The sequence below is a fragment of the Macaca fascicularis genome, chromosome 6 (genome assembly GCF_037993035.2).
Source record: "Macaca fascicularis isolate 582-1 chromosome 6, T2T-MFA8v1.1".
Lineage (NCBI taxonomy): Eukaryota > Metazoa > Chordata > Mammalia > Primates > Cercopithecidae > Macaca > Macaca fascicularis.
In genome coordinates, this window is record NC_088380.1 from 39,566,712 (window position 1) to 39,592,503 (window position 25,792).

The 25,792-nt window shown below is 37.1% G+C and overlaps 1 protein-coding gene across 1 annotated transcript in view; it reads right to left on the reverse strand.

Moving 5' to 3' along the window:
• Positions 1 to 3,516: 3,516 nt before the first annotated feature.
• C9 (complement C9) overlaps positions 3,517 to 25,792 on the reverse strand; it is an 83,741-nt gene continuing 61,465 nt past the window's right edge. Inside the window, exons 10-11 of the mRNA XM_005556778.4 lie at positions 12,527 to 12,755; positions 3,517 to 3,872 (exon numbers count right to left, since the gene is read on the reverse strand). Of these exons, the coding sequence (XP_005556835.2) occupies positions 3,838 to 3,872; positions 12,527 to 12,755 (264 nt within the window). The 3' untranslated portion in view covers positions 3,517 to 3,837. The remainder of the gene's footprint in view (positions 3,873 to 12,526; positions 12,756 to 25,792) is intronic.

Consider the following 25,792-nt stretch of genomic DNA (forward strand, 5'->3'; position numbering starts at 1 on the left):
CCTTCCTTTTTCTTTCTTCTTCTTTTTTTTTTTCTTTTTATTGAGATGGAGTCTTGCTCTGTCACCCAGGCTGGAGTGCAGTGGTGCAATCTCATCTCACTGCCAACCTCTGCTGCCTGGGTTCAAGTGATTCTCGTGCCTTAGCTTCCCGAGTAGCTGGGATTACAGTGCCCGCTACCACAACTGGCTAATATTTTTGTATTTTTAGTAGAGAGGGGGTTTCACCATGTTGGCCAGGCTGTTCTTCAACTCCTGACCTCAGTTGATCCGCCCGCCTCGGCCTCCCAAAGTGCTGGGATTAGGTGTGAGCCACCGTGTCTGGCTTCTCTCTTCCTTTCTCCCCTCCCCTTCCTTTCCCTCCCCTCCCCTCCTCTTCTCTCTTTCTCTCTTTCTCTCTTTCTTTCTTCGGAGTCTCGCTCAGTCACCCAGGCTGGAGTGCAGTGGCACGATCTCAGCTCACTGCAAGCCCTGCCTCCCAGGTTCAAGCCTCCTGAGTAGTTGGGACTACAGGCACCTGCCACCACGCCCAGCTAATTTTTTGTATTTTTAGTAGAGACGGGGTTTCTCTGTGTTAGCCAGGATGGTCTCGATCTCCTGACCTTGTGATCCTCCCGCCTCAGCCTCACAAAGTGCTGGGATTACAGGCGTGAGCCACTGCGCCTTCTTCCTTCCTTCCTTCCTTCCTTCCTTCCTTCCTTCCTTCCTTCCTTCCTTCCTTCCTTCCTTCCTTCCTTCCCTCCTTCGTTCCTCCCTCCCTCCCTTTCTCTTTCTTTCTTTCTTTTTCTTTTTTTCTTTTATTTTTATTTCTTCTTTCTTTCCTTTTTCTTTCTTCTTCTCTCTGTCTCTGTCTCTGCCTTTCCTTCCTTCCTTTCTTCATTCCCAGTTTTTGTCCCAACAGAGGATTAGGCCAAAGAAGTTGGAAAATACACTGATATATCTAATATCACAAATGTTAGAGTTACGCTTTGAAGATTTTTGACTAATAGTCCTGCGTTCTAATAATAGTAATAGCCATTATTACTATTTATTGCATTTCCATTTGGTTACAGTATAAATGATCTCAGTAAATTAACCTAACAATTCTATGAAAGAGATATTATTATCCCTGAGCATATTTTAGGGCTTAGGGGTTTAGTAACCTGCCCATTGTTAAGTAGCCATACCTTCCCCTTTTCTTGGGCCATTTTGCTGCTCTTAGCATAATGGTAGGTAATGGGCATGAGTTAGGGGTGGAAGAGCAAAGGGTGGGGGCCAAATATCTGTCATAGGACAGATATTTGACTGTCCTGTGAATTATGTGTGTGTGTATAAAAATTGTTTCATTAAGGAAACAAACCAAACTAGGCTTTGATCAGCTCTTGTGAGAACTGACTCACCTATCACAAGGAAAGCATGGGGGAAACTGCCCCTATGATCCAATCACCTCTCACCAGGTCTCTCCTTCGACACATGGGGATTACAATTTGAGATGAGATTTGGGTGGCAACACAGAGCCAGACCATATCATCTACCATTTGGGGCTGTTTTCATAAGTAAATATTGGGAGACGAATTTAGGAGACGCTATTGCTGGGTCCCATAAAACCATCAAAAGGCCTTGCAGGGGAGACAGTTGTGTAAAGCCAGGGTGAGAATGCTGTGACCCACAGGTCAAACATTAGACAACAGGTGTATGTTGACTGTCTACTCTGTGATCAGTAGAATGCATAAGTGACCTGAATTTTGAGTATAAAAAGGGAAAAGTGTAAAAATGTAGCAAGACTCTGAGCTTCCCTTATCCATCGGGCCCTAGTGAACATAAATACCCATCCCACTTCTCTAACTTCTTTTGATAGTGATTTAGTATAATGATTCAACTTTCTGTCCTGGGCTTCACAGGGCCGTTGTCTTCACCTGTCCCTTTCGTTGAATTGGTGGTGCACCCCCTCAGAGACCATGTGGGGTAGGGGGCACCTATAATGCACTCCATGTGGGCAAACTAAGCTACATCTGCTCTCTCCAAACAACAGTCCATGATGACCCATGCTAGGCCTAGTAGGTCCTCAACTTTTACGGTTTCTAGAGATTCTCCCTTAGTTGAAGCCTGGAGACTTTCTGGTCTGTGTTGATTACTGCTGAGCAGTTTCTGGTGTCTCAATGGTGCTCCCTGCTGGAGATGCTCTATCATCAGATATACCACCTATGGCAAGAAGTTGGAGGACTCTCCATCAAGTGCGAACCTGGGCTGTTCCTGCTATTCATTACCCTAGAAAGGACTCTGATAAATGATTAAGCTGGCCCTAGGGGGTCTGGTCAAGGCTCAGCTCTTTTATTGTTTGGCATTTGTAATTCCTAAGAGTAGAAGGAATTCTCAGGTGTTGCTCTAATCACAGCCTTCAGCCAGATGCTCTCCATCAAAAACTCTCCCAATAGTGGCTTCTTCAAGAACAGAGTTCAGTATTTATATACATTTAACAAATCTTACTCCTCTCTAATTCACACAGTGTTTTGAAGGGCAGGGGACAGGACTTCTCTGGAGCTCCCAGGGCAAATGCAAGACTCTTAAGGGCCAGGGTACATTTATTAGCATGATCTCCATATCATACCTAACATATTAAAATACATCCCATATCCAGTAATCTTTTTATTTGCTATTTAAAAATAATTTTGAAAATTATTTTTTAAAACTTTGCTTTATTTATTATTATTTGCATGTAGGTAATTTAGTTACTGTTATCTCCCAGCAATCAAATGCATTCTTGAGAATTTCTCCCAAGTGAGAAAAAGTAACATAATTTATTTATAAATGTGTGAAATGTGTATTAATAGTAACAATAAAGTTAACATGACACATGCTGATGTCTAAGCATTTATTAAATTTGATTTTGCATTTTTTTATTTTGATATGTTTTTCCTCATTTCTTTCTTTCTTTCCTTTTTTTAAAGAGTTTTCAGACCTTTTCAAAAGGTCTCAGACCCTAAGTATCATGTTCTCTAATGGATAAGATTGTACAGCCAATGTTAATCAGCTTCTCAGGTAGGTAACGTTACCTTATACAACTCATAAGCCTAGGTATTAAGTTAGACTATATAAAATTGATGTTTTTTTCTTGTAAAATAAGATCAAATAGAGGCAATTTCACATAATTTAAGCTAATAGTTTATAGTCACTCTATTGTGTTGCTGAACACTGTATATATTATTCCTTTCATCTAACTGGATTTTTGTATTAATCATCTCCTCTTTATCTCCCTTCCCCACTACCCTTCCAGCCTTTGGTAAACTAGTAGTTTTTGGTTACAAATATAACACATTTTCCCCCTTGGACACATAGATTTAAATGGTAGAGTTAAGACTAATAAAAGCAACTGCTGTGCAGGTGGCTGGTGTTCAGTATTTGCTGAATGAATGTATGCACACCTAAGCAAATAACCAAACCAAACATAACAATGTAAATAAGAGTTAAATTGCATGGTACAGACGTGTGGTCATAGACTTGGCAGAATATGTTAACCGTACAAAGCAGTTTGACAATTACTTTGAAGTTTTTAAACCAACATTCTGTTTTAATTTAATTTTGTTTTTTTTAGAAGAGATTGGCATTGTCTGTGGGAGAAAGCAGTTCTGGCATATTTCACTCTTGACTCCTCATTAGGGAATAAAAAATGGAAACATCATAGGAGTTTAAGAAAGAAAAATTAAAAAATAATTATAGACCTAAGAGAGGAGACTTCAGAAGTTGGTAGGATTTTCATGAAGCATGTTGCTATTTATTTGGCAGCTAAGATTATCTTCAGGGATAGGATCTGAAGGTCCTAGTGTTCTTTTCTTCCACTGGAGCTCAGAGAAGCCAACAGTTCTATTTTTCACGGGGGAAGTCTAGGGCTGGCAATCCTAGAGAAAACAAACGAGTATCAAATCTTAATCATCAATAGGATTTTACTTTGGGTCCATCCACCCATCCACTTTTTCACCTTCTTATCCCCACATTGTGCCATACTGTCTAGGTGCTGGGAATAGAATGTGGTTTAAGGGATAAGGCACATTCTCATACTAGAAAGGGCTATTTATCTTGTATACAGAGAGTCAATGTGATTAGTGCTGGAAAAACAGAGGGAAAGTTCTCAGGGAGCATAGATAGAGAACTGATTCCTGGAGAAATTGGAAAAGGTTTCATCAAAGATATGCAAATTGGCCTGGGTTCAGAGTAGAGGTTTTTTTTTTTTTTTTTGAGACGGAGTCTCGCTCTGTAGCCCAGGCTGGAGTGCAGTGGCCGGATCTCAGCTCACTGCAAGCTCCGCCTCCCGGGTTCACGCCATTCTCCGGCCTCAGCCTCCCGAGTAGCTGGGACTACAGGCGCTGCCACCTCGCCCGGCTATTTTTTGTATTTCTTAGTAGAGACGGGGTTTCACCGTGTTAGCCAGGATGGTCTCGATCTCCTGACCTCGTGATCCGCCCATCTCGGCCTCCCAAAGTGCTGGGATTACAGGCTTGAGCCACCGCGCCCGGCCCAGAGTAGAGGTTTTTAACCCTGGCTAAAGATTAGAATAACCAGTAGATTCTTTTTTTTAATTCAGTAAACAAAAAACCCATGCCCAGGTAGGATCTACCATAGCTACTTTTGTTTAATTGGCTTAGGATAGACATCCGTTTTATTTTGTTTCCTTTTTTTTTGTCCTTTAAGGAAGTGAACCAGATGAATCCAATGACCAACCTGGTTGAGAACCATTGGTCTAGAAGTAGAAACACACACAAGGAATAAGGGAGAAGGAGGTTCAGTTAGTTGAGGGAGAGAAAGTTGAAAGAATTCCAGGCTAAGTACATGGTATAGAAAAAGAAAGATGATGTATTACGGTTTTCAATCTCATCATGGGAGTAGGCTAGTATAAATTGGAAACTAGAACATTCTATGTCAAAATGGATGCTTGGAAGATCTACCTTAAGGAAAAATTCAGCCAGAAAATGTCTAATGTCTCAGCAAGAAGCTGGTGGGCCATCCTGGGTCAGGTTTGAAACGTCAACCAAACAATGCCTAGTGATCTAAGATAATTTTATATATTGGGGAAGGGACCTTGATATTCATTATCTATGAAATACAACATATGGGACCTGAACCAAGAAATTTACATAAAAATCTAGTGCAAGACTGATGAAAATGATGGAACCTCCTAAGAAACAAACTAACCCTAGGAATACATTCATTATCCGGGGAAGATAGGGTTTCCACAGGAAATAATTCCCACCAAAAACTAAACCTGTAATAAAAAATCACTAAGTACTGAAGAATGAATAATGTGCCATGAGAATGAACTGGTAGATGTAGCAGAGAATTGCACTGCAGAAACTATATATACTGGAACAATTTGAAAGAATTTCATGAAGATATATTTAACACGTTGAAAGATATAAAGGTAGGAAAATAGTCCAGTAAACTAGACAAGAGAAAAAACAAGACAAAAGAAAATTGAAAAATAACCAAATCAAAATTTTAGAAAAATAATTTTAAAATAATCTCAATAGGTCAGCAAATGGATAGACTATACATAGTTGAATAAAAGAATTGGAAAATTAGAAGATAGAACTAAAGAAATCACAGAGAAATCAGCAGAATATTCTACTTAAAGAGAAATAGGTAGAAAATAGAAGTTCCAAGTACGAAGTAGTATAAATTTTTGGAGAGTAAGAATGTTTCTTTGGAATGCAAATACTAGATTGAGACTTTAGACAAATGAGAGACAGAGTTAGCATACATTTATAAGTCAATTATTCTAAAAATTTTAAAAAATTCTAACTTACATATTTTGTCACCACATCGAGTTTCTAAGCCATTTGCTAAGAAGTGTAAACAATTCTTAAAATATTAAAAATTTGTATTGCAAGAGATGAAAGTATGGTTGAATGATAAATGAGGCTGTGAATCTTTGCTTTAGGAAGCTACATAATTGTTTTGGAATTTTGTTGCAGGAAATTGTATTTGTTCAAACAATGATTGCCATAGAAAGTTAATCTTACTAGCTAATCTTGTGATATTAACACTTGGACTAAGATCTCACTTATCTATTAGGAGTCTGAATAATTTTACCTGAATGAAAGACTAAGCATAAACTCTTAGTATTAGAAACATGGCTAAAGTCATGTTTACTTGTAAGAAGTAAAATAGTTTAATTGAGTCCTATTTGTCTATTATTGTTTTTATTGCATTTGCTTTTGAGGTCTTAGTTATAAATTATTTGTGTAGGCCAATGTCCAGAAGAGTTTTTCCTAGATTTTCCTCTAGGATTTTTAGAGTTTCAGATCTTACATGTACGTCTTTAATCTATCTCAAGTTAATTTTTGTATACGGTAAGAGAATAGAGATGTTTTCTCAAAAAATTAAAAATAGGACTACCACTCAACTCAACAGTCCCACTACTGGGTATCTACCCAGAGGAAAATAAATCTTTATATGAAAAAGAAACCTGCACACATATGTTTACTGCTGCACTATTTACAATAGCAAAGTCATGGAATCAACTTTCTTATTTATTTATTTATTTTTTATTATTATTATACTTTAAGTTCTAGGGTACATGTGCATAACACGCAGGTTTGTTACATATGTATACTTGTGCCATGTTGCTGTGCTGCACCCATCAACTCGTTAGCACCCATCAACTCGTCATTTACATCAGGTATAACTGCCAATGCAATCCCTCCCCCCTTCCCCCTCCCCATGATAGGCCCCGGTGTGTGATGTTCCCCTTCCCGAGTCCAAGTGATCTCATTGTTCAGTTCCCACCTATGAGTGAGAACATGCAGTGTTTGGTTTTCTGTTCTTGTGATAGTTTGCTAAGAATGATGGTTTCCAGCTGCATCCATGTCCCTACAAAGGACATAAACTCATCCTTTTTTATGGCTGCATAGTATTCCATGGTGTATATGTGCCACATTTTCTTAATCCAGTCTGTCACTGATGGACATTTGGGTTGATTCCAAGTCTTTGCTATTGTGAATAGTGCCGCAATAAACATACGTGTGCATGTGTCTTTATAGCAGCATGATTTATAATCCTTTGGGTATATACCCAATAATGGGATGGCTGGGTCATATGGTACATCTAGTTCTAGATCCTTGAGGAATCGCCATACTGTTTTCCATAATGGTTGAACTAGTTTACAATCCCACCAACAGTGTAAAAGTGTTCCTATTTCTCCACATCCTACCCGGCACCTGTTGCTTCCTGATTTTTAATGATCGCCATTCTAACTGGTGTGAGATGCTATGTCATTGTGGTTTTGATTTGCATTTCTCTGATGGCCAGTGATGATGAGCATTTTTTCATGTGTCTGTTGGCTGTATGAATGTCTTCTTTTGAGAAATGTCTGTTCATATACTTTGCCCACTTTTTGATGGGGTTGTTTGTTTTTTTCTTGTAAATTTGTTTGAGTTCTTTGTAGGTTCTGGATATTAGCCCTTTGTCAGATGAGTAGATTGCAAAAATGTTCTCCCATTCTGTAGGTTGCCCGTTCACTCTGATGATAGTTTCTTTTGCTGTGCAGAAGCTCTTTAGTTTAATGAGATCCCATTTGTCAATTTTGGCTTTTGCTGCTGTTGCTTTTGGTGTTTTAGACATGAAGTCTTTGCCCATGCCTATGTCCTGAATGGTACTACCTAGGTTTTCCTCTAGGGTTTTTATGGTATTAGGTCTAACATTTAAGTCTCCAATCCATCTTGAATTAATTTTCGTATAAGGAGTAAGGAAAGGATCCAGTTTCAGCTTTCTACTTATGGCTAGCCAATTTTCCCAGCACCATTTATTAAATAGGGAATCCTTTCCCCATTTCTTGTTTCTCTCAGGTTTGTCAAAGATCAGATGGCTGTAGATGTGTGGTATTATTTCTGAGGACTCTGTTCTGTTCCATTGGTCTATATCTCTGTTTTGGTACCGGTACCATGCTGTTTTGGTTACTGTAGTCTTGTAGTATAGTTTGAAGTCAGGTAGTGTGATGCCTCCAGCTTTGTTCTTTTGACTTAGGATTGTCTTGGAGATGCGGGCTCTTTTTTGGTTCCGTATGAACTTTAAAGCAGTTTTTTCCAATTCTGTGAAGAAACTCATTGGTAGCTTGATGGGGATGGCATTGAATCTATAAATAACCTTGGGCAGTATGGCCATTTTCACGATACTGATACTTCCTATCCATGAGCATGGTATGTTCTTCCATTTGTTTGTGTCCTCTTTTATTTCACTGAGCAGTGGTTTGTAGTTCTCCTTGAAGAGGTCCTTTACATCCCTTGTAAGTTGGATTCCTAGGTATTTTATTCTCTTTGAAGCAATTGTGAATGGAAGTTCATTCACGATTTGGCTCTCTGTTTGTCTGTTACTGGTGTATAAGAATGCTTGTGATTTTTGCACATTAATTTTGTATCCTGAGACTTTGCTGAAGTTGCTTATCAGCTTAAGGAGATTTTGGGCTGAGACAATGGGGTTTCCTCAATATACAATCATGTCATCTGCAAAGAGGGACAATTTGACTTCTTCTTTTCCTAACTGAATACCCTTGATTTCTTTCTCTTGCCTGATTGCCCTAGCCAGAACTTCCAACACTATGTTGAATAGGAGTGGTGAGAGAGGGCATCCCTGTCTTGTGCCAGTTTTCAAAGGGAATTTTTCCAGTTTTTGCCCATTCAGTATGATATTGGCTGTGGGTTTGTCATAAATAGCTCTTATTATTTTGAGGTACGTTCCATCAATACCGAATTTATTTAGCGTTTTTAGCATGAAGGGCTGTTGAATTTTATCAAAGGCCTTTTCTGCATCTATTGAGATAATCATGTGGTTCTTGTCTTTGGTTCTGTTTATATGCTGGATTATGTTTATTGATTTGCAAATGTTGAACCAGCCTTGCATCCCAGGGATGAAGCCCACTTGATCATGGTGGATAAGCTTTTTGATGTGCTGCTGAATCCGGTTTGCCAGTATTTTATTGAGGATTTTTGCATCCATGTTCATCAGGGATATTGGTCTAAAATTTTCTTTTTTTGTTGTGTCTCTGCCAGGCTTTGGTATCAGGATGATGTTGGCCTCATAAAATGAGTTAGGGAGGATTCTCTCTTTTTCTATTGATTGGAATAGCTTCAGAAGGAATGGTACCAGCTCCTCCTTGTACCTCTGGTAGAATTCAGCTGTGAATCCATCTGGTCCTGGACTTTTTTTGGTTGGTAGGCTATTAATTATTGCCTCAATTTCAGAGCCTGTTATTGGTCTACTCAGGGATTCAACTTCTTCCTGGTTTAGTCTTGGAAGAGTGTAAGTGTCCAGGAAATTATCCATTTCTTCTAGATTTTCTAGTTTATTTGCATAGAGGTGTTTATAGTATTCTCTGATGGTAGTTTGTATTTCTGTGGGGTCAGTGGTGATATCCCCTTTTTCATTTTTTATTGCGTCTATTTGATTCTTCTCTCTTTTCTTCTTTATTAGTCTTGCTAGCGGTCTGTCAATTTTGTTGATCTTTTCAAAAAACCAACTCCTGGATTCATTGATTTTTTGGAGAGTTTTTTGTGTCTCTATCTCCTTCAGTTCTCCTCTGATCTTCGTTATTTCTTGCCTTCTGCTAGCTTTTGAATGCGTTTGCTCTTGCTTCTCTAGTTCTTTTAATTGTGATGTTAGAGTGTCAATTTTAGATCTTTCCTGCTTTCTCTTGTGGGCATTTAGTGCTATAAATTTCCCTCTACACACTGCTTTAAATGTGTCCCAGAGATTCTGGTATGTTGTATCTTTGTTCTCATTGGTTTCAAAGAACATCTTTATTTCTGCCTTCATTTCGTTATGTACCCAGTAGTCATTCAGGAGCAGGTTGTTCAGTTTCCATGTAGTTGAGCGGTTTTGATTGAGTTTCTTAGTCCTGAGGATCAAATGAACGAAATGAAGCAAGAAGAGAAACCAAAAGAAAAAAGAAGAAAAAGAAATGAAGAAAGCCCGCAAGAAGTATGGAATTATGTAAAAAGACCAAATCTACGTCTGATTGCGGTGCCTGAAAGTGACGGGGAAAATGGAACCAACTTTGAAAACACTCTTCAGGATATCATCCAGGAGAACTTCCCCAACCTAGTAGGGCAGGCCAACATTCAAATCCAAGAAATACAGAGAACGCCACAAAGATACTCCTTGAGAAGAGCAACTCCAAGACACATAATTGCCAGATTCACCAAAGTTGAAATGAAGGAAAAAATCTTAAGGGCAGCCAGAGAGAAAGGTCGGGTTACCCACAAAGGGAAGCCCATCAGACTAACAGCAGATCTCTCGGCAGAAACTCTCCAAGCCAGAAGAGAGTGGGGGCCAATATTCAACATTCTTAAAGAAAAGAATTTTCAACCCAGAATTTCATATCCAGCCAAACTAAGTTTCATAAGTGAAGGAGAAATAAAATCCTTTACAGATAAGCAAATGCTTAGAGATTTTGTCACCACTAGGCCTGCCTTACAAGAGACCCTGAAGGAAGCACTCAACATGGAAAGGAACAACCGGTACCAGCCATTACAAAAACATGCCAAAATGTAAAGACCATTTAGGCTAGGAAGAAACTGCATCAACTAACGAGCAAAATAACCAGTTAATATCATAATGGCAGGATCAAGTTCACACATAACAATCTTAACCTTAAATGTAAATGGACTAAATGCTCCAATTAAAAGACACAGACTGGCAAACTGGATAAAGAGTCAAGACCCATCAGTCTGCTGTATTCAGGAGACCCATCTCACACGCAGAGACATACATAGGCTCAAAATAAAGGGATGGAGGAAGATTTACCAAGCAAATGGAGAACAAAAAAAAGACAGGGTTGCAATACTAGTCTCTGATAAAACAGACTTTAAACCATCAAAGATCAAAAGAGACAAAGAAAGCCATTACATAATGGTAAAAGGATCAATTCAACAGGAAGAGCTAACTATCCTAAATGTATATGCACCCAATACAGGAGCACCCAGATTCATAAAGCAAGTCCTTAGAGACTTACAAAGAGACTTAGACTCCCATACAATAATAATGGGAGACTTCAACACTCCACTCTCAACATTAGACAGATCAATGAGACAGAAAGTTAACAAGGATATCCAGGAATTGAACTCATCTCTGCAGCAAGCAGACCTAATAGACATCTATAGAACTCTCCACCCCAAATCAACAGAATATACATTCTTCTCAGCACCACATTGCACTTATTCCAAAATTGACCACATAATTGGAAGTAAAGCACTCCTCAGCAAATGTACAAGAACAGAAATTATAACAAACTGTCTCTCAGACCACAGTGGAATCAACTTTCATGTCCATCAATGGATGATTGGATAAAGAAAATGTGGTACATATGCACCACAGAATATTATTCATCCATAAAAGAGAATGAAGTCATGTCTTTTGGAGCAACATGGATGGAGTGGGAGGTCATTACCCTAAGTGAAATAACCCAGAAATAGAAAATCAAATACCACATGTTCTGGCTTATAAGTGGGAGCTAAACAATGGGTATGTATGGACATAAAGAAGGAAATAATAGACAGTGAGGACTCCAAAAATGGCGAGGATGGGAGGGGGATGAGGGTTGAAAAATTACCTATTGGGTACAATGTCCACTATTTGGGTGATAGGTACACCAGAGGCCCAAAGCTTACCGTTATGCAATATATCCTTGTAACAAACCTTCACATGTACCCTTTAAATTCATAATACAAATATTTTTAAACATAAAACAATATGTTTCCTTAGAATTAACTTTAAAATACAATACAGAATCTCAGTTTTTAAAAACACCAATACAGTTAAAAGTGCAAAATAAAAATCTAGTGAATATCATTTATATAAAATTTAAAAATATACAAAACAATATCACATATTTTTCATTGGTACATATTTAGTACAAACACAAAAATATGAACTGGAAAGATACATACAAACTTAGTGAAAATGATTGTATCTGAGCAGTAGAAGAGAGAAAAGGCAATGGAATTTTTTTGGGGGGGCAGGGATGTGGTACAAAGTAATTAATTGGACGCATTATTGTTGCTTCCTAAAAAAGGTTTTGAAGTATATATGTCTATGTCTTTACACATAAACACATATATATGCACAGTATATAATATATACATTTATATAAAGTATATATGTATATATTATGACATATATGTATTAACATTGACATATATGACATACATATATGTCATTAACATATGACATATATGTATTAACATTCATCAATTCTAGATAGTGAATACCTGGATGCTTGTTATATTTCTGTAAACCTTACATAAGAATATTTTTATAATTAAAGAGTAATACAATAATTATAATTTATTTATTTATAATTCTATTTTAATATATACAAGTAGAATATGTTAAATGACACATAAAGGCTGATTTACCCATTTTCACTATTCACTCAATCCTTATCCTCTGTTTATATAAATAATCTAGAGATTTAGTACAAATTAATTCAAGAGCTAGTTTTCAAATTAAATAACCCCAAAGTACATATTTTTGTCTTTAATCACATCAAATAAATTGTCCTCACCTTCAGAAACTTTTTGTTTACTGATTTCACAGGCAATTCCCTCAAATTTGAATGGGCAGGTACACAAACACTTTCCATCCATTAGAATTGCTGTACCTCCATTTTGGCATGAGTGGCATTTTCTTACACTAAATTCATTGATGTAGTCTTCAATGGCTCTTTCCAAGTTTTGTTTCTTTAGGTGTGCATTTTTCATTTTCACTGGAACCAGATTATATATAGGAGACAGCTGTAAGGAAGCAAAACATTTAATTTTAGGTCCTTTTTAACTGAGAGAGCTTGTAGAATACACTTTACTTAATTATTCATTCACTGATTCATTAATTCAACAAAGGCTTATTGAATGTATTATTATTGCCAGATGTGATGTTAACTTTTAAATAATCAAAACTAGTCAAGATGTCTGCTATCAGGGAGGTCATATTATGGAGTTAAGGACACTGATATTAATAAAATAATGATGCATAAATTTCAAATAGAAACTGTGATAGGTGCTACAAAAATACAGGTATTATGTGTGCTTTAAAAATGAACAACTGAGGGACTTAAACTTCTGGCTTGATAATTTATTGACATATTATTTTGTGAATTGTTTTTGCTGCCTTATTCCTTCTCTTCCAGAAGGTAACCAGATGCTTGCTATCTCTTGCCTAAGAGGAGGGTTGTGTGCAATGCCAATGCCAAGTCCGGAATGACCCTGAAGGCAGCCTTTTTCTTATTTCTTTCTTGTTTTTTTTTTTTTTTTTTCTCTCTAAAAGTCTAAATTCATTGAGAAATTTTTGCTGGGGAAAGAATATAGAAGAATGTCACCAAGGAAAGAGATTCATCCAGAATGGAAAGGGGATAGAAGTTAGTACATACCTCAAATAACAGGAAACCATAGCTAGATATATAGCAGCTATTTGGGGAGATAACAGGACCTGTGGGGTGCCTTAAAGAAGCTGCATATGAAGTATCAGGAATCCAGTTTTGTCAGTGATTTCTATTTGCAAGCCTGGCATGGAGGGCTTGGAAATATTTGACTTCTAGTGAACATGTGAGCCTGAACAATAAGGTTATTAAGGTGACTACGATGAACTAAAGACTTATGTAAATTATATCTCCATTTCCCAGACAGAAGTGTCAGGATTCTTGTACCAATTTATACAACAGGGAAAAAATTTCCTGAGCCCCATCCAACAAATAAACGAAAGGTGAATTTTCTAGCAACCTGGAGGGACAGGATCTTAAAATCAAATTAAATTAGATGTGAAGAAAATGAAGTAAAATTATTTATTTGGCACACTCAAATTCCTGCAGTAAGATATACAGTTGCTACACTGAAATCAAGGAAGTTTGGAAAGCTTTGTCAATATATATTGAGCTGAGATTTGAAGGTGTCAAGGCAGACAGAAGACTATTCCAGGCATATAGTAAAGAATTTTGGAAGTTTTTAAAGAGGAGGAAGCTGGGAAGATGTTGTTCCAAAGATACAAAATTTTAGCTAGATAGAAGCAGTAAGTTCAGAAGATCTATTGCGCAGCTTGATGATCATAGAAAAAAATTAAAAAGTTCTTATAATGGAGATAGCATAACATATATAGGGAAATTTATATGTTCACTTAATTTAAGCAAATTCAATTGAGTAACTAGCAAGAGCTGTTTGAGTGAATAAACTGTTAGAAGTAGAGGCACTTTGGTGGCAGAGCACTTTAAAACAAGAGACCACAAAACTTAAAAGAAATAAAAATCTAGAGAGCCCAGAGCCAAAAAGAAAACAAAAAACAAAAAACAAAACAAAACAAAACAACAACAACAACAACAACAACCCACAAATTCCTGCAAAAGAGTAATGATGGATTGATGGATTAAATAATGTGGACTCATCTTTCTCATCTTTTCCCTAAAGACAATGAGAAAAGCTAAACAAAATAAAACCAAACATTTTTTTTTTTTTTTAAAAACTGCTAAAAGACCCTGGAGAACTAACAAGGAAATAAAAAATCACAGAGCTAAGATCTGGGAGGAGGTGGAAATCCAAGAGTTGGGCCCAGTATTCCAGGGCTACTAGTCCTCTTGACACATTTCCTAACTCAGCAAGAGGTAGTAGAGGGACTAGGAGGTAGAGGAACACATTACTGGGCTGAGGAGAAAACATTGGAATTCAGGTCAACCAAGGTAGACATGCTATCCCTTGATTTGGGGATTAAGAGGGAAGTGGAAGTAGGATAGCTCTGGCAGAAACTGTAGCCCAGTTTGGATTAAAATAATCTTGGATCATTAGTGGGGATCCTAGAAGCTTTTCAAACATAAATATATATGTTTGGAAGAATATATGAATATACAAAATTATCCCAGGCATCAGGCTACTCCTATAACAATTTTAAGTACAGCATTTAGCCCACAGTAAAAATAGCTAGGCACACAAGGAAATAAGACAACACGAATGAGACCAATGGAAATAATGGAAAATAGAAACAGCTATGGTGGCTGCCAATGTTTGTGCTATCAGACTTCAAACAATTATCAGACTTTAAACCAACTGTTTGCATAAATAGGGAGATAAGAGACAAGACTGAAAATTTTAGCAAAGAACTGGAAGTTATTAAAAATAGATTTGGAAAAAAGAAACAAATATTAGAACACAAACTAATGAATTAGTTAAACAGCAAATGTGATAAAACTGAAGCAATTTAATGAATTGCAATATAGGTAAGAAGAAAATATTGACAATAAAGCATGAAGAGACAAAAAGATGGGATATACAGAAAGAGGGCAGGAAACATAAGTGATAGTGTGGGAAGGGAAAAGATCCATATATTTTGAGTCCCAGAAGGAGAACAAAGGACAGAATAAATAAGAAGCAATATTTGAAAAGCTAATGACTGAGAATATTCCAGACCTGGTGAAAAACAACAATATATCTTATGAATAAAAACTAAGGTTAAAAATTATTTTGCACCTAGGTATTATCAGAGAAAAATTGCTTAAAAAAAAAAAGACAGCAGAGAAAATCTTAAAAACAGTTTAGTAAAAGGTCTGAGTATTTTGAAAGCAGACTGAATTTGACTTTACTAGATACAATCAACAATATTATAAAGAGTCAAATGGAAATATAAAAAATAAAAAGCATGGTAAAAGAGATGAAAAATATCTCTGATGAGTTTGTCAGTAGATTTAACACAGCAAAAGAAAGAATCAGTAAGCTTGATAAAATGTTGGTAGAAATTAGCCAAATTAAAGTACAAAGAGATGAAAGAGTTGAAGGGAGGGAACCCAGAAATAAGCATCCAAGAGTATGGGGCAATATGAAAGAGCCTAGCACATGCATTACTGGAATCCTCGAAAAAAGTGAAAAGGTTACAAGAAGGGGTTGACAGGGGGAGAGAACGAGAATGTGATTGTGGCAGAGGAAATATTTGAAGACATAATGACCAAGAATTTTTCAAAAGTAATTAAATAATCAAATCATAGACTCCAGAAATTTAGGGAACTTCAAGCAGAATAAAAAATAAACATCCAAACACATCTCATTCACACTGTGGAAAACCAAAGATTAAAAGGAAATATTTAAGGCAATGACAATGAAAGGAAATGCTACAAGCAGAAGGTCAAAGATAAGAGTTACAGCATACTGCTTATCTAAAAACTATGCAAGCCAGAAGACAAAGGGGTAATAACTTTAAGCACTGAAAGACAAAAAGACAAAACAACCAACCAAACAAAAAAAACCAAACCCCACACAAACTGTAAACCTAGAATTTTATACCTAATGAAATGTCTTTGAAAAAAAATTTTTTTTTTCAGAGATGCAAAAGCCAAGAGAATTTGATAGTAGCAGACGTGCACTAAAAGAAATGCCAAATGAAATTTTTCAGGCAGAAGAATTACCACAAAGAACTGAAATTTGGACCTACATAAAGTAATCATGAGCTCTGAGTATAACTAAAATGAAGGCAAAATATACCTTTCTAGTTTTAATTGTTCTAACAATACATTATCTACAGCAAATATTGTTGTATTGTAGTACGAGTTTATAGTGTATGTAAAAATTTTTAAAAGTATGTAAAATATACATACACTATAAACTCATTATACCATATGATAAAAATAGCATTAAAAATGGGAGGGAGGATTTGGAAATATAGTGTTGTATTTGTTTTACACTACACATAAGGAAGCATAATATCATTTGAAGACAGACTATGATAAATTAAGGATGTACATTGTGAATCATATGTTAACAGAGTAAAACGTATTTTTTAAAAGAGACATGAGTAATAAGCCAATACTGGAAATAAAATGGAATCATATAACATACTGAATAAAAAAGAAGAGTCAGGACAAGAAAGGAACAATGTAATGAATAAACAAGATTTAACTGAAATGTTAAAGGGAGAGTGCTGGAGTTCAGGGGGAAGCAGAAAGGCATCTGTGGTGGTTGGAAGCCCAGGGGGTCTCACATGCCCAGATTGCTACAGAAAGCCATTCAACTGCAAAAATAAACAACTAGGAAGAAAAAAAGAAACATAAGATATTCAAAATAACCAGAAAGCAATCAATAAAAAGACAGGGATAAGTTTTTACCTATCAATAATAACCTTGAAGGTAAATAAATTAAATACCCCATTTAAGAGATATAGATAGGATAAATGGACAAAAAGAAATAATAGCCAACTATGTGTTCCCTATAAGAAACTCACTTCACCTGTAGAGACATACATAGATGGAATGTGAAGGATGGAAAAAGATATTTCACGCAAAGGTAAACGAAAAGCAAGCAAGAGTAGCTAGGCTTATATCAGACAAAGCAGACTGCAAGTCAAAAACTGTAAAAAGGAGAAAAAGGATAATGTTATATAATAATAAAGGGATCAATTCAGCAAGAAAATATAACAATTTTAAATATATATGCACCCAACACTGGAGCACCCAGATACATAAAGGAAATATTGGATCTAAAGTGAAACAATAAAATAATATTTGGGTACTTCAAAATTTCACTGTCAGTGTTGGAGAGATTATCTAAACAGAAAAATCAACAAAGAACACAGGATTTAAACTGCACCATAGACCAAATGAACTTAATAGCCATTTACAGAACATTTGCCCAAGAGCTGTGCCTCCATTCACATTCTTTTTATCAGCACGTGGAACATTTTCCAAGATTAATCATATGTTAGAAAACATAAGAAGTCTCAAAAAAATTGTGTAAATTGAAATTATATTAAATACCTTCTCAGACCACATGGAATAAAACCAGAAGTCAATAATCAGGGAAACTTTGGAAACTGTACAAATACATGGAAATTAAACAACATGCTCCTGAATGACCATTATATCAATTAAGAGATTAAGAAGGAAATGTTTTAAATTTCTTGAAATAAGTGAAAATAGAAACAGAACATACCAAAACTGACGATACACAGAAAAGGCAGTAGTAAGAGGGAAGTTTACAGAAATCAACGTCTACTTCAAACATCTAGAAAGTTTTCAAATAAACACCTTAATGATACATTTCAAGGAGCTAGAAAAGCAAGAACAAACCAAGCCCCAAAGTAGTAGAAGGAAAGAGATAATAATGATAGGAGCAGAAATAAACAAAATTGAGACTGAAAACAAATACAAAGGATTAATGAAACAAAAGGTTGATTGAAAGTTTTTATTTTTAAAGAAAGACAGTGGAGCTAGTCCAAGATGGCCAAATAGGAACAGCTCCAGCCTCCAGCTCCCAACATGAGCAACACAGAAGATGGGTGATTTCTCCATTTCCAACTGAGGTACCGGGTTCATATCACTAGGGCATGTTGGACAGTGGGTGCAAGACAGCAGGTGCAGCACACCAAGTGAGAGCCAAAGCAGGGTGAGGCATCGCCTCACCCAGGAAGTGCAATGGGGAAGGGAATTCCCTTTCCTAGCCGAAGGTAACCGTGACACACAACACCTGGAAAACTGGGTCACTCCCACCCTAATACTGTGCTTTACCAAGGGTCATAACAAATGGCACACTAGGAGATTATATCCCATGCCTGGCTCAGAGGGTCCCACGCCCACGGAGCCTCCCTCATTGCTAGCACAGCAGTATGAGATCTAACTGCAACGTGGCAGCAAGGCTGGGGGAGGGTCGCCCACCATTGTTGAGGCTTCAGTAGGTAAACAAAGTGGCAGGGAAGCTCAAACTGGGTGGAGCCCACTGCAGCTCAAGGAGGCCTGCCTGCCTTTGTAGCCTCCATCTCTGGGGACAGGGCATAGCAAAACAAAAGGCAGTAGAAACCTCTGCAGACTTAAATGTCCCTGTCTGACAGCTTTGAAGAGAGTATTGGTTCTCCCAGCATGGAGTTTGAGATCTGAGAACGGACAAAATGCCTGCTCAACTGGGTCCCTGATCCCCAAGTAGCCTAACGAAGACATTCCCCACTAGGGGCAGACTGACACTGCACACCTCATATTCACTCTTCTGCAGCATCCACTGCTGATACCCAGGCAAATGGGGTCTGGAGTGGACCATGAGCAAACTCCAACAGACCTGCAGCTGAGGGTCCTGACTGTTAGAAGGAAAACTAACAAACAGAAAGGACATTCACACCAAAACCCCATCTGTATGTCACCATCTTCAAAGACCAAAGGTAGATAAAACCACAAAGATGGGGAAACAGCAGTGCAGAAAAGCTGAAAATTCTAAAAATCAGAGCACCTCTCACCCTCCAAAGGAATGCAGCTCCTAGCCAACAACAAAACAAAGCTGGATGGAGAATGACTTTGACGAGTTGCGAGAAGAAAGCTTCAGACAATCAAACTTCTCTGAGCTAAAGGAGGAAGTTCGAACCCATCACAAAGAAGCTAAAAACCTTGAAAAAAGATTTGACGAATGGCTAACTAGAATAACCAATGTAGAGAAGTCCTTAAATGATCTGATAGAGCTGAAAACCATGACATGAGAACTACATGACAAATGCACAAGCTTCAGTAACTGACTCGATCAACTGAAAGAAAGCGTATCAGTGATTGAAGATCAAATGAATGAAATGAAGTGAGAAGAGTTTAGAGAAAAAAGAGCAAAAAGAAACGAACAAAGCCTCCAAGAAATATGGGACTATGTGAAAAGACCAAATCTACGTCTGATTGTTGTACGTGGGGAGAATGGAACCAAGCTGGAAAACACTGCAGGATATTATCCCGGAGAACTTCCCCAACCTAGCAAGGCAAGTCAACATTCAAATTCAGGAAATACAGAAAACACAACAAAGATACTCCTCGAGAAGAGCAACTCCAAGACACATAATTGTCAGATTCACCAAAGTTGAAATGAAGGAAAACATGTTAAGGCCAGCCAGAGAGAAAGGTCAGGTTACCCACAAAGGGAAGCCCATCAGACTAACAGCAGATCTCTAGGCAGAAACTCTACAAGTCAGAAGAGAGTGGGGGCCAATATTCAACATTCTTAAAGAAAAGAATTTTCAACCCAGAATTTCATACCCAGCCAAACTAAGTTTCATAAGTGAAGGAGAAATAAAATCCTTTACAGAAAAGCAAATGCTGAGAGATTTTGTCACCACCAGGCCTACCCTACAAGAGTTCCTGAAGGAAGCACTAAACATGGAAAGGAACAACCGGTACCAGTCACTGCAAAAGCATGCCAAAATGTAAAGACCATTAATGCTAGGAAGAAACTGCATCAACTAACGAGCAAAATAATCGGCTAACATCATAATGACAGGATCAAGTTCACACATAACAATCTTAACCTTAAATCTAAATGGGCTAAATGCTCCAATTAAAAGACACAGACTGATAAAGTGGATAAAGAGTCAAGACCTATCAGTTTGCTGTATTCAGGAGACCCATCTCACATGCAGAGATACACATAGGCTCAAAATAAAGGGATGGAGGAAGATCTACCAAGCAAATGGAAAACAAAAAAAGACAGGGTTGCAATCCTAGTCTCTGATAAAACAGATTTTAAAACAACAAAGATCAAAAGAGACAAAGAAAGCCATTACATAATGGTAAAGGGATCAATTCATCAGGAAGAGCTATCTATCCTAAATATATATGCACCCAATACAGGAGCACCCAGATTCATAAAGCAAGTCCTTAGAGACTTACAAAGAGACATAGACTCCCACACAATAATAATGGGAGATTTTAACACCCCACTGTCAAAATTAGACAGATCAACGAGACAGAAAGTTAACAAGGATATCCAGGAATTGAAGTCAACTCTGCACCAGGCAGACCTAATATACATCTACAGAACTCTACGCCCCAAATCAACAGAATATACATTCTTCTTAGCACCATGTCGCACTTATTCCAAAATTGACCACATAGTTAGAAGTAAAGCACTCCTCAGCAAATGTAAAAGAATAGAAATTATAACAAACTATCTCTCAGAACACAGTGCAATCAAACTAGAACTCAAGATTAATAAACTCAATCAAAACTGCTCAACCACATGAAAACTGAACAACCTGCTCCTGAATGACTACTGGGTACATAATAAAATGAAGGCAAAGATAAAGATGTTCTTTGAAACCAATGAGATAAACAATACAACATACCAGAATCTCTGGAACGAATTTAAAGAAGTGTGTAGAGGGAAATTTATAGCACTAAATGCCCACAAGAGAAAGCAGGAAAGATCAAAAATTGACACCCTAACATCACAATTAAAAGAACTAGAGAAGCAAGAGCAAACACATTCAAAAGCTAGCAGAAGGCAAGAAATAACGAAGATCAGAGCAGAACTGAAGGAGATAGAGACACAAAAAACCCTCCAAAAAATCAATGAATCCAGGGGCTGGTTTTTTGAAAAGATCAACAAAATTGATAGACCACTAGCAAGACTAATAAAGAAGAAAAAAGAGAAGAATCAAATCGATGCAATAAAAAATGAAAAAGGGGATATCACCACTAACCCCACAGAAATACAAACCACCATCAGAGAATACTATAAACATCTCTAAGCAAATAAACTAGAAAACCTAGAAGAAATGGATAAATTCCTGGACACATACACTCCCCAATACTAAACCAGGAAGAAGTTGAATCCCTGAGTAGATCAATAATAGGCTCTGAAATTAAGGCAATAATTAATAGCCTACCAATCAAAACAAAAAGTTCAGGACCAGATGGATTCACAGCTGAATTCTACCGGAGGTACAAGGAGGAGCTGGTACCATTCCTTCTGAAACTATTCCGATCAACAGAAAAAGAGGGAATCCTCCCTAACTCATTTTATGAGGATAACATCATCCTGATACCAAAACCTGACAGAGACACAACAAAAAAGAGGATTTTAGACCAATATCCCTGATGAACATGGATGCAAAAAACCTCAATAAAATACTGGCAAACCAAATCCAGCAGCACATCAAAAAGCTTATCCACCATGGTCAAGTGGGCTTCATCCCTGGGATGCAAGGCTGGTTCAATATATGCAAATCAATAAATGTAATCCAGCATATAAACAGAACCAAAGAGAAAAATCACATGATTATCTCAACAGATACAGAAAAGGCCTTTGACAAAATTCAACAGCTCTTCATGCTAAAAACTCTCAATAAATTTGGTATTGATGGAATGTATCTCAAAATAATAAGAGCTCTTTATGATAAACCCACAGTCAATATCATACTGAATGGGCAAAAACTAAAGCATTCCCCTTGAAAACTGGCACAAGACAGGGATGCCTTCTCTCACCACTCCTATTCAACATAGTGTTGGAAGTTCTGGCCAGGGCAATCAGGCAAGAGAAAGAAATCAAGGGTATTCAATTAGGAAAAGAAGAAGTCAAACTGTCCCTGTTTGCAGATGACATGATTGTATATTTAGAAAACCCCGTTGTCTCAGCCCAAAATCTCCTTAAGCTGATAAGCAACTTCAGCAAAGTCTCAGGATACAAAATCAATGTGCAAAAATCCCAAGCATTCTTATACACCAATTACAGACAAACAGAGAGCCAAATCATGAGTGAACTCCCATTCATAATTGCTTCAAAGAGAATAAAATACCTAGGAATCCAACTTACAAGGGATGTGAAGGACCTCTTCAAGGGGAACTACAAACCACTGCTCAATAAAATAAAAGAGGACACAAACAAGTGGAAGAACATTCCATGCTCATGGATAGGAAGAATCAATATTGTGAAAATAACCATACTGCCCAAGGTAATTTATAGATTCAATGCCATCCCCATTAAGCTATCAATGACTTTCTTCACAGAATTGGAAAAACTACTTTAAAGTTCATATGGAACCAAAAAAGACCCCACATTGCCAAGACAATCCTAAGCCAAAAGAACAAAGCTGGAGGTATCACGCTACCTGACTTCAAACTATACTACAAGGCTACAGTAACCAAAACAGCATGGTACTGGTACCAAAACAGAGATATAGACCAATGGAACAGAACAGAGTCCTCAGAAATAATACCACACATCTACAGCCATCTGATCTTTGATAAACCGGACAAAAACAAGAAATGGGGAAAGGATTCCCTATTTAATAAATGGTGCTGGGAAAATTGGCTAACCATAAGTAGAAAACTGAAACTGGATCCCTTCCTTACATCTTATACAAAAATTAATCCAAGATGGATTAGAGACTTAAATGTTAGACCTAAAACCATGAAAACCCTAGAAGATAACCTATGCAATACCATTCAGGACATAGGCATGGGCAAGGACTTCATATCTAAAACACCAAAAGCAATGGCAACAAAAGCCAAAATTGACAAATGGGATCTCATTAAACTAAAGAGCTTCTGCACAGCAAAAGAAACTACCATCAGAGTGAACAGGTAACCTACAGAATGGGAGAAAATTTTTGCAATCTACTCATCTGACAAAGGCCTAATATCCAGAACCCACAAAGAACTCAAACAAATTTACAAGAAAAAAGCAACCCCACCAAAAAGTGGGCAAAGTATCTGAACAGACACTTCTCAAAAGAAGACATTTATGCAGCCAACAGACACATGAAAAAATGCTCATCATCACTGGCCATCAGAGAAATGCAAATCAAAACCACAATGAGATACCATCTCACACCAGTTAGAATGGCGATCATTAAAAATCAGGAAGCAACAGGTGCCGGGTAGGATGTGGAGAAATAGGAACACTTTTACACTGTTGGTGGGATTGTAAACTAGTTCAATCATTGTGGAAGACAGTATGGCGATTCCTCAAGGATCTAGAACTAGAAATATTGTTTGACCCGGCCATCCCAATACTGGGTATATACCCAAAGGATTATAAATCATGCTGCTATAAAGACACATGCAGACGTATGTTTATTGCAACACTGTTCACAATAGCAAAGACTTGGAACCAACCCAAATGTCCATGAATGACAGACTGGATTAAGAAAATGTGGCACATATACACCATGGAATACTATGAGCCATAAAAAAGGATGAGTTTATGTCCTTTGTAGGGACATGGATGCAGCTGGGAACCATCATTCTCAGCAAACTATTGCAAGAACAGAAAACCAAACACTGCATATTCTCACTCATAGCACACACCGGGGCCTGTTGTGGGGTTGGGGGAGCGGGGAGGGATAGCATTAGGAGATACACCTAATGTAAATGACGAATTAATGGGTGCAGCACACCAACATGGCACATGTATACATATGTAACAAATCTGCACATTGTGCACATGTACCCTAGAACATAAAGTATAATAACAAACAAACAAATAAACAAACAAAAAAGACAAAATAAATAAACAATAGCTAGACTAAGAAAAAGAAAAAAGAAGCCCCAAATAAATAGAATCAGAAGCAAAAATAGAGACATCACAACAGATACCACAGAAACACAAAGGGTCATTAGATACTGGTATGAGCAACTATAAACCAATAAATTAAAAAACCTAGAGAAAACGGATAAATTTCTAGACACATACAACCTCTAGAGTTTGAACCAAGAATAAATAGAAAACCTGAATAGCCCAATAATAAGTAGAGATTGAAGCTGCAATAAAAAGTCTTTCAACAAAAAAGGTCCAGGACCAGATGGCTTCAATGTTGCATTCTACCAAATCTTTAAACAAGAATTAACACTAATTCTTCTCAAAACTTTTTTTAAAGACTGAAGTGGAGGGAACTGTTCCTAACTCATTTTATGAGACCAGCATAACGCTGATATCAAAACCAGACAAGGACACAACACAAAAAAGAAACCCATAGGACAATACCCCTGATGAACATAGATGCAAAAGTCCTCTACAAAATATTAGCAAACTGATGGCAACAATACATCAAAAAGATAATACAGCATAATCAAGTGGGCATGATTTATCTGAGAAATAGTTCAACATATGGAAATCAATAAATGAGAAACATCACATCAGCAAAAGTATGAACAGAAACCATGTGATCATCTCAATAGATGCAGAAAAACCATTTGTTAAAATTTAATGTCTCTTTGTGATACAAATTCTCAATAAATTAGGTATAGAATAAAGGTAATTCAACACAATAAAGGTCATATATGACAAACCCACAGCCAACATCATACTGAATGGGAAAAAGCAGAAAGCTCTCCCTCTAAGAACTGAAACAAAGATGCCCACTCTCACCATTCTTATTTAACATAGTACTGGAAATCCTAGCCAGAGCAATTAGATAAGAGAAAGAAATAAAAGACACCTAAATTGGAAAGGAGGAGGCTAAATTATCCCTGTTTGCAGAAGACATGATCTTATATACAGAAAATCCTAAAGACTCTCCCAAAATACACTTAGAACTGACAATTGACTTTAGTAAAGCTGTCGAATATAAAATCAACATGCAAGGATCAGTAATATTTCTGTTAAAGAACAACAAACTAGCCAAAAAAGAATGCAAAAAGTCAATACCATTTACAATAGCTACAAAAAAAGACACTTAGGAATAAACTTAATCAAGGATGTGAAAGAGAAACTATGAAACACTATTGAAAGAAATGGAAGAGGATACAAACAAATGGAAAGAAATCCCATGCTCCAGGCTTCAGCCTTACTACCAGAAATAATCTACAGATTCAGTGCAATCTCTATCAAAATGACAATGACACTCCTCACAGAAATCAAAAAGAAAAACTTAAAATTTGTACAGAACCACAAAAGACCTCACATAGCCAAAGCAATCTTAAACAAACAATAACAACAACAACAAAGCTAGAAGTATCACATTATCATATCTCAAAATATATTACAAAGCTATAGTAACCAAATCAGCATCGTACTGCCATAAAAACAGACATGTAAGCAAATGGAACAGAATAGAGAACAGAAAATTA